The sequence below is a fragment of the Bicyclus anynana genome, chromosome Z, assembly GCF_947172395.1.
Source record: "Bicyclus anynana chromosome Z, ilBicAnyn1.1, whole genome shotgun sequence".
Classification (NCBI taxonomy): Eukaryota; Metazoa; Arthropoda; class Insecta; order Lepidoptera; family Nymphalidae; genus Bicyclus; species Bicyclus anynana.
Window position 1 is genome coordinate 13824659 of NC_069110.1, and position 15708 is coordinate 13840366.

Here is a 15708-nt window from a genome sequence, read left to right on the forward strand (position 1 = left end):
TAGTTGTTGGCTAAGACCGTCACATCCAGCCAATTCATGCAAAATAATAAACCAGGTGGGAATTATTTGAACTACTTCGTATGAATACATAAAAAGTTTCATTTTTAACTGAAAAAATCTGAATTTGACGCATTTTTTTTATGTTTGTTACCGCGTAACTTCGTCATTACTTAGCCAATTTAAAAAAAAATTTTTGTTTGAAAAAGTATACTTCCAGATTGGCCTCATTTAATTTTCATGAAAATCGGTTGAATGATTTTGTGTTAAAATGAAAGGCGGTGATGCATTAACTAAAGTCGATTAAATCATAAACTTTTAGGATTTAAAGATCGTGGTACTTTCCCGTGGTTCTTTCAGAAACGGCTTTAATTAATACGTCACTGGCTTGGCACCGCCTTCAAAGTGATCAGAGAGTAGCACATACGATGTTATTTTTCGTGTGATTTTGAAATTGGTTAAATTTATTGTTAAAAAGATTTTATTTAGTTAAAAAAATATATAGTTATTCAGTTCGGCTTCTGTTGACTCGACAACCTTGAAGTTTTTTTTTATTCTTTACAAGTTAGTCCTTGATGGTAAGTGACGATGCAATCTAATATGGCAGCGTGCTAACATGATAGGAGGTGGATGAAAATCCACACCCCTTTTGGTTTCTACACGACATCATACCGGAACGTTAAATCGCTTGGCGGTATGTCTTTGTCGGTAGGGTGGTAACTAGCCACGGCCAGCCAAAAGTTATGGGAAATACTCAGCACTCTGTATATTAAAACACGTTGGCATTGGCGTATCTAGGATTATTACTTAGTGTGGGCCCGGCCCCTGACATGCTTACGACGCCGAGTCGACACTTAATTTAGCAAAATAGACGCAAAATTTCTTTTACAATGTTTGTGGACGCTGGTTGATTTTTCTTTATATATTTTGCACTTTGGTATCCATCATAGAATTTTATTTTCATCAGAAATCTAGGGCGGGCACTGGACCATTCTAGGGTGGGCACGGCCCACCCGGCCACCCGATATATACGCCTATGCACGTTGGGATGTAGTTGTTAAGCTAGTAAATAAATTAAAGAAACAATTTCAAATACAATCGTGAGTAGGTACATCCGGCATCGCGCAGTTACTCTCCTTGAGCGCAGTTTAACTTTATAAAGAACTTCCAGGTTGTGACACAATCAAGGTGCACTCGTGCATACGGCTGACACGTCTTCATTTATTTTAATCGCCTTGTTCCGTTAATCTTTGATCTGATTCTTTGTCATTCAAGTCTATCTATGTATAGATTTACGGAAATAAATCTTTTATACTACAAAACGGGGATGATGACTAGGTTTGGTGACTCTTCTCGGACCAAAGCGCATTTAACACCCTCGTAACTTTAATTTTAAATTTTCTACTATTATTATATTAGATTAAATTAAATTATGACATAGTCCTGACCTTTCAAAAGTGATTGTAAACTATTTATATTTGTATTATATATAACTATGTATATTTGAATTTTGAACATATTGATTTTTATGACACTATCGAGTAAATAAGGTCAATGTTAACTAATTTATACGTAACAAGAAAAGATTGGCTGGATGTTTGCAAAATAAATAAGATTATAAAATTTCAAAATCTATTAAAACATCCTATATCGTAATTAGATTTTCAATAAATGAACTATAAACTTATACGCGCACAAATAACAAAGACATTTGTAATTTTGTTTGAACGCCCATACAAATTAACGATCATTATGATCAACGACGTCATTAAATCGTACCATTTTGTATGGGGCGCTTTTCAGGTATTTGCAGCAGCGCCGCAAATCTGACCCTTTCCCTGTTGATCCGAAAGTAATGATCGCAGATACCCTGTTACTTTTACAAAATTGCTTTACTATTAGCGTACTCTTAATTTATATATAATTTAGGAAACTGTCATCATCCCTATTGTGTTTAGCCGGACGCGGTCGCAGTTGTGGCTACTGTGGCCAGCCATATTGGCCACCGGGAGGTTTGCGATGACAACCCTCTGGTTGTAAGCGACGTAGGATTGTTGTGTAATCACCATCACGGTTGACACTGCCTCTGGTTGTTCCTACAAAAGGCACCTATCAGTTGATGCACAGTAAATGATATGGTGCTGATGATGATGATGTGAATAAGTTCGCTGAGCTAGTGGCTTATTCAGTTGAATTATTATTGGCTACCGGGAACAGCCTAAGGTCTAAAATTATAGTCGTTAATTAATTAATAATTATATTATAAAACAAAGTCCTCCACCGCGTCTGTCTGTCTTAAAGACTATTGGAAGAGGAAGGTTTTGGTATACAATATAATTATATTTGACTTTTGCCTAAAATCTAAATTGGTTGAAATTTAATTAATGTTAATTGTTGGAAGTGACGATAAGAGTAAAGCCGCCTGAAAGCTTTCGTCGAAAACGCTGCCTAATCCCTGCAAAATATAAACAAAATATGACTTGGATTAATACTCTTTTGTACAAAAAGTCTGCAATTACATAATATAACATATATTTTAAGGATAATTGATATTTTAGGGCATTATATAATCGATACTGAAGTTAAAATCATTTTATTTTTATTTTTTATGTCTTTCTCGTATTTTTGTTGACAGGGCATCATGCTTAAACTTAAAAAAAAGAAACATAAAAATATATAAATAGGGGTTGAAAGTTTACATTGATTTTCAAGCGGACGAAGTCGCAGGCGTCCGCTAGTAAATTATAAAAGAAAGGACACGTTATTTTGTTCCGAATCGTCAGGTATGTGACGTTATTTATTAAAACAGGGTCAGGGTTGACTGGATTTTAACACTGTAGCCATATTTGTGAATCAAATATATTAATGTATTTTATATAAAAAAAAAATAATCATGTATTGTAAAATTGAAACTACTCCAACGATATTTTATGAGATATATATGAGATACTGGCGCATCAAAACTGAGGTGCACCTATGTGCATAATTGTCTTAATTTCATTCAGTCGCTTATTAAACAACGAAAGTTAGTTAAACAAATAATACCTAAATATTGTCTACAATGTCGAGTTGTGTGTTTAGGAAGTGTACAAACTATATATATATATACTTAAATATACTGATGTAAGTAAACACAAAATTGTGCATATATGCGCTCAGTGGAGTAGATAAATTCGGATCAGCTTTTGCGGTGTATATGTGTATATGTATAGAATAGTTTAGAAGAGTTTGTTTATTTGTTTTTTTGAACGCGCTAATCTCAGGTCGGATTTGAAAAATTCTTTCAGTGTTAGAAAGCCCATTTATCGAGGAAGGCTACAGGCCATATATTGTTCTCGTATTCCCACGGAAACGGTAACCACGCGGGCGAAACCGCGTGGCGTCAGCTAGTTACTTTCAAACCACTGTAATCTGTATCAATCTGTTTCTTCCAGGATGTTTTATACCTTTCGTAAGGTTCCGTACCTCTTTTCAAAGGAAATATCGGAACTCATATTATCAGTTTGTTGTCCATCTGTCTGTCGATGTCGACTTGTGGAGATAGTACAAACATACATTTTCAAACATACTGGAATATGAAGTTAGGAACATATAGCGGGATATTTATATAAACACTAGGTATAATAGTAATTAAAGATAATAAAACAAAAATAATTGTTGTAGGCGGCAGATTTTGTTAAGTGTTAGTTTTAATTTATTTTAAATTTATAGTTTTAGTCAATTTATTTCAATTTATTTGCCTATTTTAATAGGTAAATTGTACCGTTCGTGTTTTAATAAATACAAATAAATTAAAATATGAAGTTATATGACCTTGGAAAATCCTCTAGGGCTAGAGTACTTAGAACTCTAGAATGGTTTGAGACTATTATAACAAGACGTCTTCCTTATTATCTAATCGCTCAAAAGTAAATCTTGTAAAGACAAATAGAACATAAAATATAGGTTGATCTTATATTTTATCAAGCGACGAAGGTTATCATTTCGACATTGTATATTTTGTTATGTATGTAACTTTTTAATGACAGGTCTGATTTTGATAGTTATTTTTTTAATGGAAATTGTATATTTTGAAGTCAGTTGTAATAAAAACATATATTTAATTTTATAATATTATTTATTGTAATCAAAATAATAAGAAATGTTGACAACAATAACGATCATAACGATTCAAATTGAATGATGTAGGTAATATAATACTAAACTAATATGTATGTATGTATAATAATAGGTAAGATTTGATAATTTTGTTTATTCTTATCCCAAAATTCGCGTACCAATTTACCCAGCAAATTGAATCGAACAATTGGAGAAAAATAACAAGAAACCCCAAAAAAAAGTGTTTCAGCTCCGAAGCAATTTTTTTTTGTATTTAACGTTAAAAGATTTGACGTCAGTCACAGAGAAATTGTTGAGAGACCAGATTCAGCAAATTTTTTGACCGAGTACCATGATGCACCGGAGAAAACTACAGCAGTGTCATCAGCATAAGAGAACACTTGACAACTATCTAGTTTTAATTTATATAGGTCATTGATATATATCAAAAACAATGTTGGTCCTAATACGCTTCCTTGAGGAACACCAAATGATGGCTGATACTCATCACTAACATGTTGCCCGATTTGACACACTGAGATCTTTCGTGTAGGTAATCTTTGATTAATGACAGTGGTGTACCTCTGATGCCAATTTCCTCCAGTTTTTGTATCAGCAGAGGAATGGAAACAGTATCAAACGCCTTTTTATTATCTAGAAAAACGGCTAGACATTTTATACCTTTGTCTAAGTGCTCTGTAATAATTGATGTTAACCCCAGTACTGTGGATTTTCCCTGTCTAAGCCCATATTGTCAATCTGAAAGGATGTTGAATTTATTTAGATGCTGACTAGTCTAGAATTTATTAACTTTTCCAAGACCTTCGCGATGGATAATAATATAGAAATAGGTCTGTAATTATTAACATCTGAGTCATCTCCATTTATGAACACCAATTTGAAACATAGATTAGTTAAGTGACTTATTATTGGTGCTATTACACGAATGCCCAATTTAAGGAGTTTTGTGATCCCGCTTGATGATCGCGCTTTCAGATTTAAAGATCCTAATAATACTTACAGTTTCTTGTAATTTAGTTAATTATCGATAAATTTTAAGGGGTCAACACTTTGTGGAGCGTTTAACATAATGTCTTCTGCTAGTTTCTTTCCAATATTGCCAAAGTATTTATTTACACAATTGATCGAGGTTTAATGTTTAAAATATTTAAGCGGTGGGTTTGTTTAATTTGTTAACAGATTTAATTTTACTCCAAAGTTCCTTACTATTTTTGAGGGAGTGAGCTAGTTTTTGTCTGTCGTAGGTTCGTTTAATTTTTGTAATCAAATTGTTGCAGAAGTTGCGATACCTTTATAGGTCATTTTGAAGGTTTAATTTTCAGGGTCGGCTCTTAACTTCTTTTCCATATTATTTCTGTTTCGTATACAACGAAATATGCCAGATTTCATTCAAGGTTTAATGTTACGTTTATTTTTAACGAACTTGAAAAAAAGGAGGAGGTTCTCAATTCGACGCATATGTTTTTTTTCAATGTTTGTTACCTCAGAACTTCGTCATATCTTAACCAATTTAGAAAATTGAAAATTCATATTACGTACTAACTGATGATCAGTTTTAAGGCGGTTAGAAGGCGGTGTTGTGTTATTTTAAACCGTTTCTGAAAGAACTACATAATAAAGGCTAAATCTTTATGATATTCATACATAGCTTGAATAAATACATTATCGGGCTAGCACCGCCTTCAAACTGATCATCAGTTAGTACATAATATGATACATATTATTATACAAGGATAGAACTTAGAATTATAGTGAGTTCTACGTTCTTATAGATCATGTGCTTACTTTGTCACTTTATAAATAAAAACACCGGCCAAGTGCGTGTCGGGCCACGCTCAATGTAGGGTGTAGATTAAGTTAGCACTTTTATCCCTTATGCACAAAAATACCGTTAGCGATACCGTGTAGGGAAGAAACCCCAGTTTCGGTTTTTTCAAATTTTCTTTTTACCACTTTATAGACGTAATCAATATGTAGTTACATACCCATACCAAATTTCAGCTTTCTAGTTTTAACAGACTAAATTATTTTACTGACAACTTTATCTTTTTAATTAACAACGGAATTAGTATGCATCTTACGGTTTCCAATTACGCTTTTTTAAGGATCTGCGCTAAACCGCGGACAGACGGACAGACGGACGTGGCGAAACTGCGCTAAACCGCGGACAGACGGACGGACGGACAGACGGACATGGCGAAACTATAAGGGTTCCTTTCTCTATAAGGGTTATTGGGGTCCCAAGGTGCTAGAATGGCGACCCAGCACTAGAAAGCGCAGTATTGGTCGACCGCCCCATCAGATGACATCAAGCGAGTCGTAAGGATTTGCTGGATGCAGGCGGTACAGGATCGTGATGTTTGGAAGTCTTTACAAAAGGCCTATGTCCTGCAGTGAACATCGATCGGCTGACATGATAATACATCAACCAAGATACCTACCAAGAACCGTGCTGGAAATATAACGAAGTAGGTAGTAGTTTTACGAATAGAAAAGTGTTAGAAAATTCTTTTACATAACAAAAGGTAACAATATCATACTGATTAGTACTGACTAATCAGTATGTACTGTAACAAACTGTTGTTACAGTGAGTGTACGATAGGTAGGTACATGTTACTGTGATGTTATAAAAATGGATTTTAAACACATTTAAATTTTTCTAGAGACCGATTTACATAGTAATTAACTAATTAGGTTTGCCGTTGTCTTTTATAAGATTCCACAATGAATTCACTGATGATATTGTAGCCGCATAACTTCCTCATTGGTCCAGCCCAGTTGTTAGCGTATGTGGTTTCAGATCACGAAGAACTGGGTTCGACTCCTAGATATTATCTTTGAGATAATGAAGTTTTTTCTTCTAGTAAATTTTTAGCCTGGAGTTAATAAGTAGGGGTTACACCCTCATGCCTCGGAGGGCACTTTATACCCGGTCATTATCATTAACTTGAATTTAACATTAACCCTAAGCCCACCAACCCGCATTGAAGCAGCGTGGTGGGTTTAAGCTCCATAAGGAGGGTAGACTGTTAAATCAGGCTGATAGTTTCAATATTAGTTATAAAACCAAAAGCTTCTAAACAGCAATTTATAAAAGTCAACACCGGTTAGAATACTAGTTTATATCCAAGTTTAGAATAGATTTAACAACTTTCTCCATGCAATTATTATATTATGCAGCTTACGATTATGTTCACAACTCTCCAATACAAGCAGGCATAGCCGATATCTGCCTGTATAAGTCACAGAACATATATCGCTAAATAGGCCAAGAGCCTGTGAACCCCAGACCTTCGTAATTTTATAAAAGCTAAAAGTTATTCAGCTCATGCTCTTACCATAAGTAAGTACGGTAGCCCATTATGGAGTTTGGACCGTGCTGGCTTTGGGATGTAGCAGGTTTTAAGGATCTAGACCCTCAACCGTCTAAGTATAAAGTGTAATATTTTTATGTTTTCCTCAGCATAATATGAGAAATTATATTCCCAGTCGCCAGTTACTTAGCTTCGCGGCAACCCTTCGAAAAACACTATTAAATTTGATAGGTACTTTTTTTTATTCTTTACAAGTTAGCCCTTGACTACAATCTCCACTGATGGTAAGCGATGGTGCAATCTAAGATGGAAGCGGGCTAACTTGTTAGGAGGAAAATGAAAATCTACACTCCTTTCGGTTTCTACACGGCTTCGTACCGGAACGCTAAATCGCTTGGCGTTACGTCTTTGCCGGTAGGGTGGTAACTAGCTACGGCCGAAGCCCGCACCAGCCAGACCTGGACCAATTAAGAAAACCTCAATCGGTCCAGCCGGAGATCGAACCCAGGACCTCCGTCTTGTAAATCCACCGCGCATACCACTGCGCCACGGAGGCCGTCAAAGGGTCACTTTAAGGGTCTCTAACGTAAGGTTGCGATTATGCCAAGTGTTTGGCGAATGGAGATATGATATCTCATATCATTATGTAGACAAAATTTAAAAAAAATACTTTATACTTAGGTAGTTGAGGTTTCGGTCCAAACTCCATAGTTGGTTACGGTACTCATCTATAGTAGGAGCATGAGCTGACAAACTTTCAGATTTTAAATTCTAATAATTCAAAATTCATTTATTTCAAGTAGGCTCAGTTTACAAGCATTTTTGACACGTCCGTTGACTATTTGTAAAGATTCTACCACCGGTTCGGAAGGCTGGTTCTGCTGAGAAGAAACCGACAAGAAACTCAACAGTTGCACTTTTAAAAAAACTCCTACAGTATTATAAATTACAATTGAAGACAACATTACAATTTCATTTACTTCCTGTGTGAATGTGGAAGCTGATCCAATGGCCTCCAACCGCCTTTATCTTTATAGAACTCATCATTGGTAGTAACCTCGACTAAGTAAATGTTTTTTAACACATTGCTTACTCGTAAAGGTCCATTAGGTTTTTTTTCATTGGCTTCAGTACATTGCTTGTAAAGTCTCACTCTGGTTACTCTGTGTGTATACATCACAGAACATATAACGCGAAAGCGAACGCTTGTGGTATACATGTTTGCATACCACAACCACTATATGATTATTCCCAAACTTCATTGTCTTAATTTAGTGGTTAACCAATTTCGCTTCGGATCACGAAATCCTGGGTTATTATCCTGTGAAATGCTTTGCTTGAAGCTCTTCTTTCTTCGAAGGATTTTTCAGTAGATACGAAAGGAGAAACCCAGTCTCCGTATAAAATCTAGCCCAATTTATACAAATTATACAGAGCTGAAAATTGGCAATAAATTAGGACAATTGAGGTGAACTCATGAGGCCAATTTTCAACAAAATCTATATTTGCCTAATCAGTAAAATTACTTGTTAAAGGTAGGATAAAATTCGTATCCCTTTCACATAAAATTCAACGCAACGTCGCCTGTTTATCGGTTTTTTACCGAATAAACTTCGGAGAGTGTGCTCAGGAACTTTATAATCTTGTTCCTCCATCCCCATTCTATCAAATAACAGCGAGACGTCGTAAAAATGGCATCCCTTAATTGTCGACGTTCAGTCAACCCGCACGAAAACCCGTTTTGCGTCAACGTTTCTAATTAGAACTGCTAAGATATGGAATGCCCTTCCGGCGTCTGTTTTTCCTAACAGCCACAATCTGTGCACCTTCAAGGCAAGAGTGAATAGGCATCTTCTAGGCAAGCGCGCTTCATCTTAGACCTCATCATTGCTTACCATCAGGCATGATTGTAGTCAAGCGCAAACCTATCTAAGACAAAAAAGAGAAAAAAAAAGATAGAGTGATAAACACTTTGCGTAACTCACTTGGGTAAAAACAAAAGTGCCGTAAGATTACCGTAAGATGAAGTTTCATGACGTAATTGAGGTAATTCTCAAAAAGTTAAACAGTTTTAAAGGTTGTTGAAGTTAACATTAACACCTAATTGTTTGGAAAATTACTCATAACCTTTGTTGCTATAGGTTATGTGATACCGCTTATCCTTATGAGTTGTGGAGGTCAGGTGGCCAGTCACTTCGTGTTTAACACTTGTTTAGAATTACAACTGTTTTGTTTAAGGCTAACCCTAAGTTTGCGTGCATAAGATTTTAAATATGACGCCCGCGACTTCGTCCGCCCTTAGACCTCTTAGATTAATCCTGACCTTACAGTAGTAACGCTGTAAAAATGGAGTAACTTCTCCCGTTTTCCCAACATTTCCCTTCACTGCTCTGCTCCTATTGATCGGAGCGTGACGAAAAGTATACTATAACCTGCCCAGGAGTATAAAGACTAATTGTACCAAGTTTCGTTAAAATTCGTCGAGTAGTTTTTGTTTCTATAACGAACATACTGACAGACAGACAAAAATTTTACTGATTGTATTTTTGGCATCAGTATCGATCACTAATCACCCCTGATAGTTATTTTAGAAATATGTTTCATATACAAATTTTACGTCTACTTCAAATTAAACATGTCAATTATATATTATTGTCAATGGTTTGCCTAAAAAAATTAGCTATTAGGTAAGCACGTCCGAGGCAGACAACAGCCGAGGCGCAAGCCTATATTAACCACTGGGAGGCGTCCTGTGATTTCACCGGTATTACTAGTGCCCGTGTGAATACGGGGATAAAATATAGTTAAATAGTAATAAACAAATAAGCAATTGTATTGAAGCTTCTATAGCTCAGAGGTAAAGGGGTCGGACTCATAACTGACAAGTCGTGGTTCGATCCTCGCCCGCTATACTGTTGTATCACTTCAAGTCTTTAACAACAAATTGGAAAATAACGGAAATATTGGTCACATCATAAATAGATAAAAATGAATCTTGAATCTTCCTAAGCGCATATCTCGAGAACGGCTGAACCGATTTAGAATTACTAGAGGTACAGGAGTAAGGTAGGGGTAGGGTCCCCAGGGTAGGAGTAGGGTCCCCAGGGTAGGGGTAGGGTAGGGGTAAGATAGGGGTAGGGAAGAAGTGCACAAAAGTCAAAGCTTAGCTTGACCAAAGTCTCTAAAGGTCCAAAGCCGTGTAGGATTAAGTCATAGAACGTTTCCACAAAGTCTAAGATAACCGTTTTTCTACAAATATCATGTTAAATCATCACATAAATAACAGGGTCTTATGCAAAGGCTGCGGTGAAGGGGATTGTGCAAACCTTTGCTGCGTTTCTGTGTAGTAACGCAAGTTGATACCTTCAGTGTTAGCTAAGAGCACGCAACATCGTCGTTTTTACTTATAAAAAAAACATAAAAACTATAGAATTGATAAACTTTATCAGCTATTGTACCTACGTGATGTCTGTGATTTTACGTGATTTTTGAGTTTGTGAGATTGTAGTAATTAATCTCCGCATCCGCTGAAGCGATTTGAAAATTCTTTCACCAATTGAAAGCTGAATTATTTGTGAGTGTCAAAGGCTATATTTTATCCCCGTATTCCCACGGGAACGGGAACTACGCGAGTTCATCCGCGGAGTGTTTGTTAGTATTATAATATATAAATAATGCCCATAAGAACATCGACCTATACCTGCGTGTATAAGGTATAAATTTATTATTTGAATGTAAACCACCTGTGCCTCGCGGTAGATTCCGTTGCTGTTAGTACATCAGGATTAAAGGTTATTCTTTCATCTCATTTATTTATATAGAGAGAGAGATATCTAAATCTGTAGAGAGATCAATTATGTACATGAAATATATTTCCAAAACAACTATCAGGGGGTGATTAGTGATCGATACTGATGCCAAAAATGCAATCAGTAAAATTTTTGTCTGTATGTCTGTATGTTCGTTACAGAAACAAAAAGTACTCGACGGAAATCTCTCGGAACTCAAAATCCACCGACATTTGAGTGCCCAAGCAATCGGTGGTCAGGGCTCCACCAGTGTGAGTAACCTCCTCACAATACGCGCCGTCTCAAGAATCACTGACTTCTGTATCCGACCCTTGATCTAGCAATTGAGATCTTCTTAAGGTGTTGATCGAAGCTTTACGCTATAAGACCATTGACTGAAACGATTATCGGAACAATAATAGTTGACTATTCCACATAGCGGTAATCTCGCGAGCTAGGTACATATACAGGATATTTTGATACATTTTCCTTTTCAGCTTTAACCAGATTATCGTCATGTGGAACAGTAAATATAAAAAAATATTGCACGGCACACAGACCGATCGACTAGCACTATATCAGCAGTCAGCACTACATACAAGCATCGCCCTACAGGTCTAGTGGCAACAATTTACCTGTCAGTCATAATACTTCGGTTCCCGTAGAATTAGTTATATTGTTGTACTAATAATGTATTGTCATGAATACTCTGTCTCTGTGCTAAATTTTATCCAAATCCCCTCAGCTGCTGAGTCGTGTATGAGTTTGCTTAAAATAGTTGTTGAGTTATCTTAAAATTTTCAATTATCTGCATAATGTTGAACCTTGTACTGACAATAACAAACAACTATAAGCGAAATAAGCTACTCGCCTGCTGTATAAATCTAAGAATATTTTTTGCATATAGGCAGTTTAGATGCCTAGAAACTCTAATCACATTTTTATTTGTGAAAATAATCTCGTGATTGTAATATTTTTATAAAACAAAATTGCATTTTTATCACGTTACCGCAAAGGCCAATCATAAACTGTGACGTCATTCGCTACAAGGCATCGGTTTGTGATTGGCGCTTGCGGTGACGTGATATATCAAATCACTGCAAACGCCAATCACACTGTTATCTCTATGAATGACGTCACTTGCTAATATGTTGTGTTTCGCCTACAAAAAATTTACGTAGTTATTTTTTCATTTATATTAAATTTTTTACTGGTTATTATTGACGGGACAAAATAAAATATAGCTTATAATACTTCTATAATTCAGTTTAAACACTGTTTACAAAAGAGGCAAGTAGCCTATTGCTACAGCCGTTCACGATTGATTGACCAAAGAAAATAGGGATTAATTTTTTATTACAATTCGTCTTTTTGATTACGAGTGACGTACTTATATTTTTTTTTACTGAAATAATTTTTTACATTATGTGTAGATCAACTCGCCATCGTGGAGTTGTAGTGGGGGGCAAAATTCTGCCTCAGACTTGAAGATCAGACGGAATTCTCCACAATACAGCCTTTATTAGCAGCATTTTGGGAGCGAATGGGATCGTCCGGGTCCGGGGATCAAGATCGTTGTCGGCGAAGACGCTGTTCAACCGTTGAAGGTTTGTGCAACTGTAATCCTATTTGGCACTAGTAGACGCCGCGCGGTTACACCCGCGTTGTTCCCGTTCCCGTAAGAATACGAGAATAAAATATCATATAACCTTCCTCGATAAACGGGCTATCTAACACTGAAAGAATTTTTCAAATCGGACCAGTAGTTCCTGAGATTAGCACGTTCAAGCAAACTAATAACTCTTCAGCTTTATAATATTTCTATAGATATAATAAAGCTGAAGATTTATAATATTAGTATAACTTAGTGTATACTTTACAAATAAATATCATAATTTATCATTATTACCCATAACACAAGCTTACTTTGAAAGAAAGGGAAGGTTAATACGGGGATATTAAAGGCTATATTATCACGTATTCCAAATGTTATTTCAATTTAGCAAATGCCTGTGGCTATGTCTGTCTGAAATTCTGTAACAAATCCCACGGGAAACTTGATTTTTTCCGGGATAAATGTAGCCTATGAGCCTATGTGTTAATCAAGGTTATAATATATCTCCATATTAAATTTCAGATAATTTTCGTCGCGACATGATAGAGTAATAAACAATTCATACATTCATCAGTTGTTTGCAAATCTCGTACAAACCATGATTTTTTTCGGGATAAAATATAGCCTATGTGGTAATCCAGGTTTTTGAAGAGGGCAGGCACTGTATGTCTATAATTTACCTACATAAATTGTAGAAAATGACGTGTACCTCATTGTTTGTAGATACTTGTAAACATAACGGTCCTGTATCCTACTCATATGAAAACAAAATAACATTGCAAATTATTTACAGATGACGTCGCTAACTAAAGAAACTACACCTACAATAGCAGATCAAACTCATCATTATGGGTACAGGAAGAGCTTCAGGACAGCACTTCCTCAGTTTGTGGCTGTGAGCATAAAGAATCTACTACTGATAAGTAAGATTTTATTGTAACTGGTTTTACGGCTCTTATTTCTACCCCTTTTTTGCCATCGATATAAATCGTTAGATGACCCCCTCCATATTAAAGAACGCACAATGTTAAGTCATTACTCAAAGACGTGCACGTTGCACGCACATTTTAACTTAGTATGCTGTGACTTAAAAAATATTTTACTGTTTTTTTCTTGTTTAATCCCTTAATTATGCCTTCGTGATCATTTTGGAAGTGTAAAAACACAAGCCACAACACGAATATAATAAGAAAGTAGTTACTTTTCATTCGTAAGTATTTGCGAAACCAATGACAATTCCGTGACGCCTTGGGCCATCTAACGATCTACGATCGATGTTTTTTGCCTTGTTGTTGTGTTGTGTTGTGTGTGTGTAAGTGTTGTTGTGTTATTAAGAAATGTATTAAATCTAGAAATGCATTACAGTGTTTATTAGAGGGATGTAACAATAGTTTAGTCAAAGTAAAACTTTAAAAAAATTGCATATAATTAGGTATTTCTTGAGAACGTTTTAATGGATATTTTCTGTGTAATTGTTTAAGCAAAGTAAATGAACGTAACATTCATAATAAATGAACGTAAGTATTTTTTGAGGAAGTTTGTTCTTAACATAAACAATAATTTGGTTTAATTAGGACTTCAAGCAATGTCAAAATTAATTTAATCAATATTATCACTAATCACTAATATACCTATATAAATTGTTTATACAACTACCTAGCTAGGTGCCTACAGCCATTCTTAATATTATGACTAAAAATCATTTTTATGAATTTTTAAATTTATTTAATGCTTCCTACCGAGTAAATACTGGTTTCACACAAATAAATTTAGTTACGTAGGTACTTGCGTTTTAATGTTCTTCATCTTTTGTTACCTTAATTACTAAAATAATTAATTGTCATGAATATTTATCATTGAAATATTAATTTAAATATACTTTAATTATTATTTTTGGCACATCAGGTCGTCGTTGTAGATAATGTAATTCTTTTTTGTACCTGGGTAGGTACCTAGAACTACCTACTTGAATCTTGTGATCACCAGTTGGGGGGGTCGATCAAAACTGCGCTTTCTAGTGCTGGGTCGACATTCCGGTACTTTTGGGACCCCAGAGTTCCATCGGTTCTTCTAAGTATATGCCCCGCCCATTGTCACTTTGTGACTCGTTGAGCTACGTTGGTGACTTTAGGTCTTCTGCGGATCTCTTCATTTGTGATTCGATCATGCAGAGATACTCCGAGCATAGCTCGTTTCATCGCCTGCTTTGTGACTCTGAGCCATATCAGGCCCATAGTTAGCGATCAACTTGCATATATAATACTAGTTGATGCCGCGCGGTTTCACCAGCGTGGGTCTCGTTCTCGTAGAAGTACGGGGATAATATATAGCCTATAGCCTTCCTCGATGAATGGGCTATCTAACACTGAAAGAATTTTTCAAATCGGACCAGTAGTTGCTGAGATTAGCACGTTCAATCAAAAAACAAACAAACAAACTCTTCAGCTTTATATATTAGTATAGAAGTACCAAGCAACTACTGATAGAAAAGTATTGAAAAGATAATGCGAGGCTGAATTAGCGTAGGCGTCCACTGATCCACATCGTACGTATCGGACGCATCGCATCAAACGGATTTTAGTATTCTTTGTATATAGAAAGTTACACAAGTGCGACGTGCGCATACTGAGCCGCATCGAACGGATTTTGTCTACCGTAAAATTAAAAATCCATTTAGTGCGATGCGTCGGATAATTACGATGCGGATATGTGTACTTACAATTTAGATTTTTTGAATCAAAACTATAAAAGGTCAAAATTTCAAGTTCTTGTAGAGGGCTTAGAGTAATGTACAGTAGATATTTATTAGCAAACAAAATAAATTGAAGAATGATAAAACAATTGAAATTTTTGCGTATATTAAAATAGCACGCT

The 15708-nt window shown here is 35.7% G+C and overlaps 1 protein-coding gene across 2 annotated transcripts in view; it reads left to right on the forward strand.

Moving 5' to 3' along the window:
* Positions 1-15708, forward strand: part of LOC112047842 (facilitated trehalose transporter Tret1) — a 40220-nt gene that overhangs the window by 1351 nt on the left and 23161 nt on the right. Inside the window, exons 1-3 of one of the 2 annotated variants that reach the window (XM_024085105.2) lie at positions 10799-11005; positions 12653-12826; positions 13628-13757. In XM_024085105.2, the coding sequence (XP_023940873.1) occupies positions 13628-13757 (130 nt within the window). In that variant the 5' untranslated portion in view covers positions 10799-11005; positions 12653-12826. Of the gene's footprint in view, positions 1-10798; positions 11006-12652; positions 12827-13627; positions 13758-15708 lie in introns of those variants that run through there. The other variant, XM_024085104.2, reaches the window with a different exon arrangement.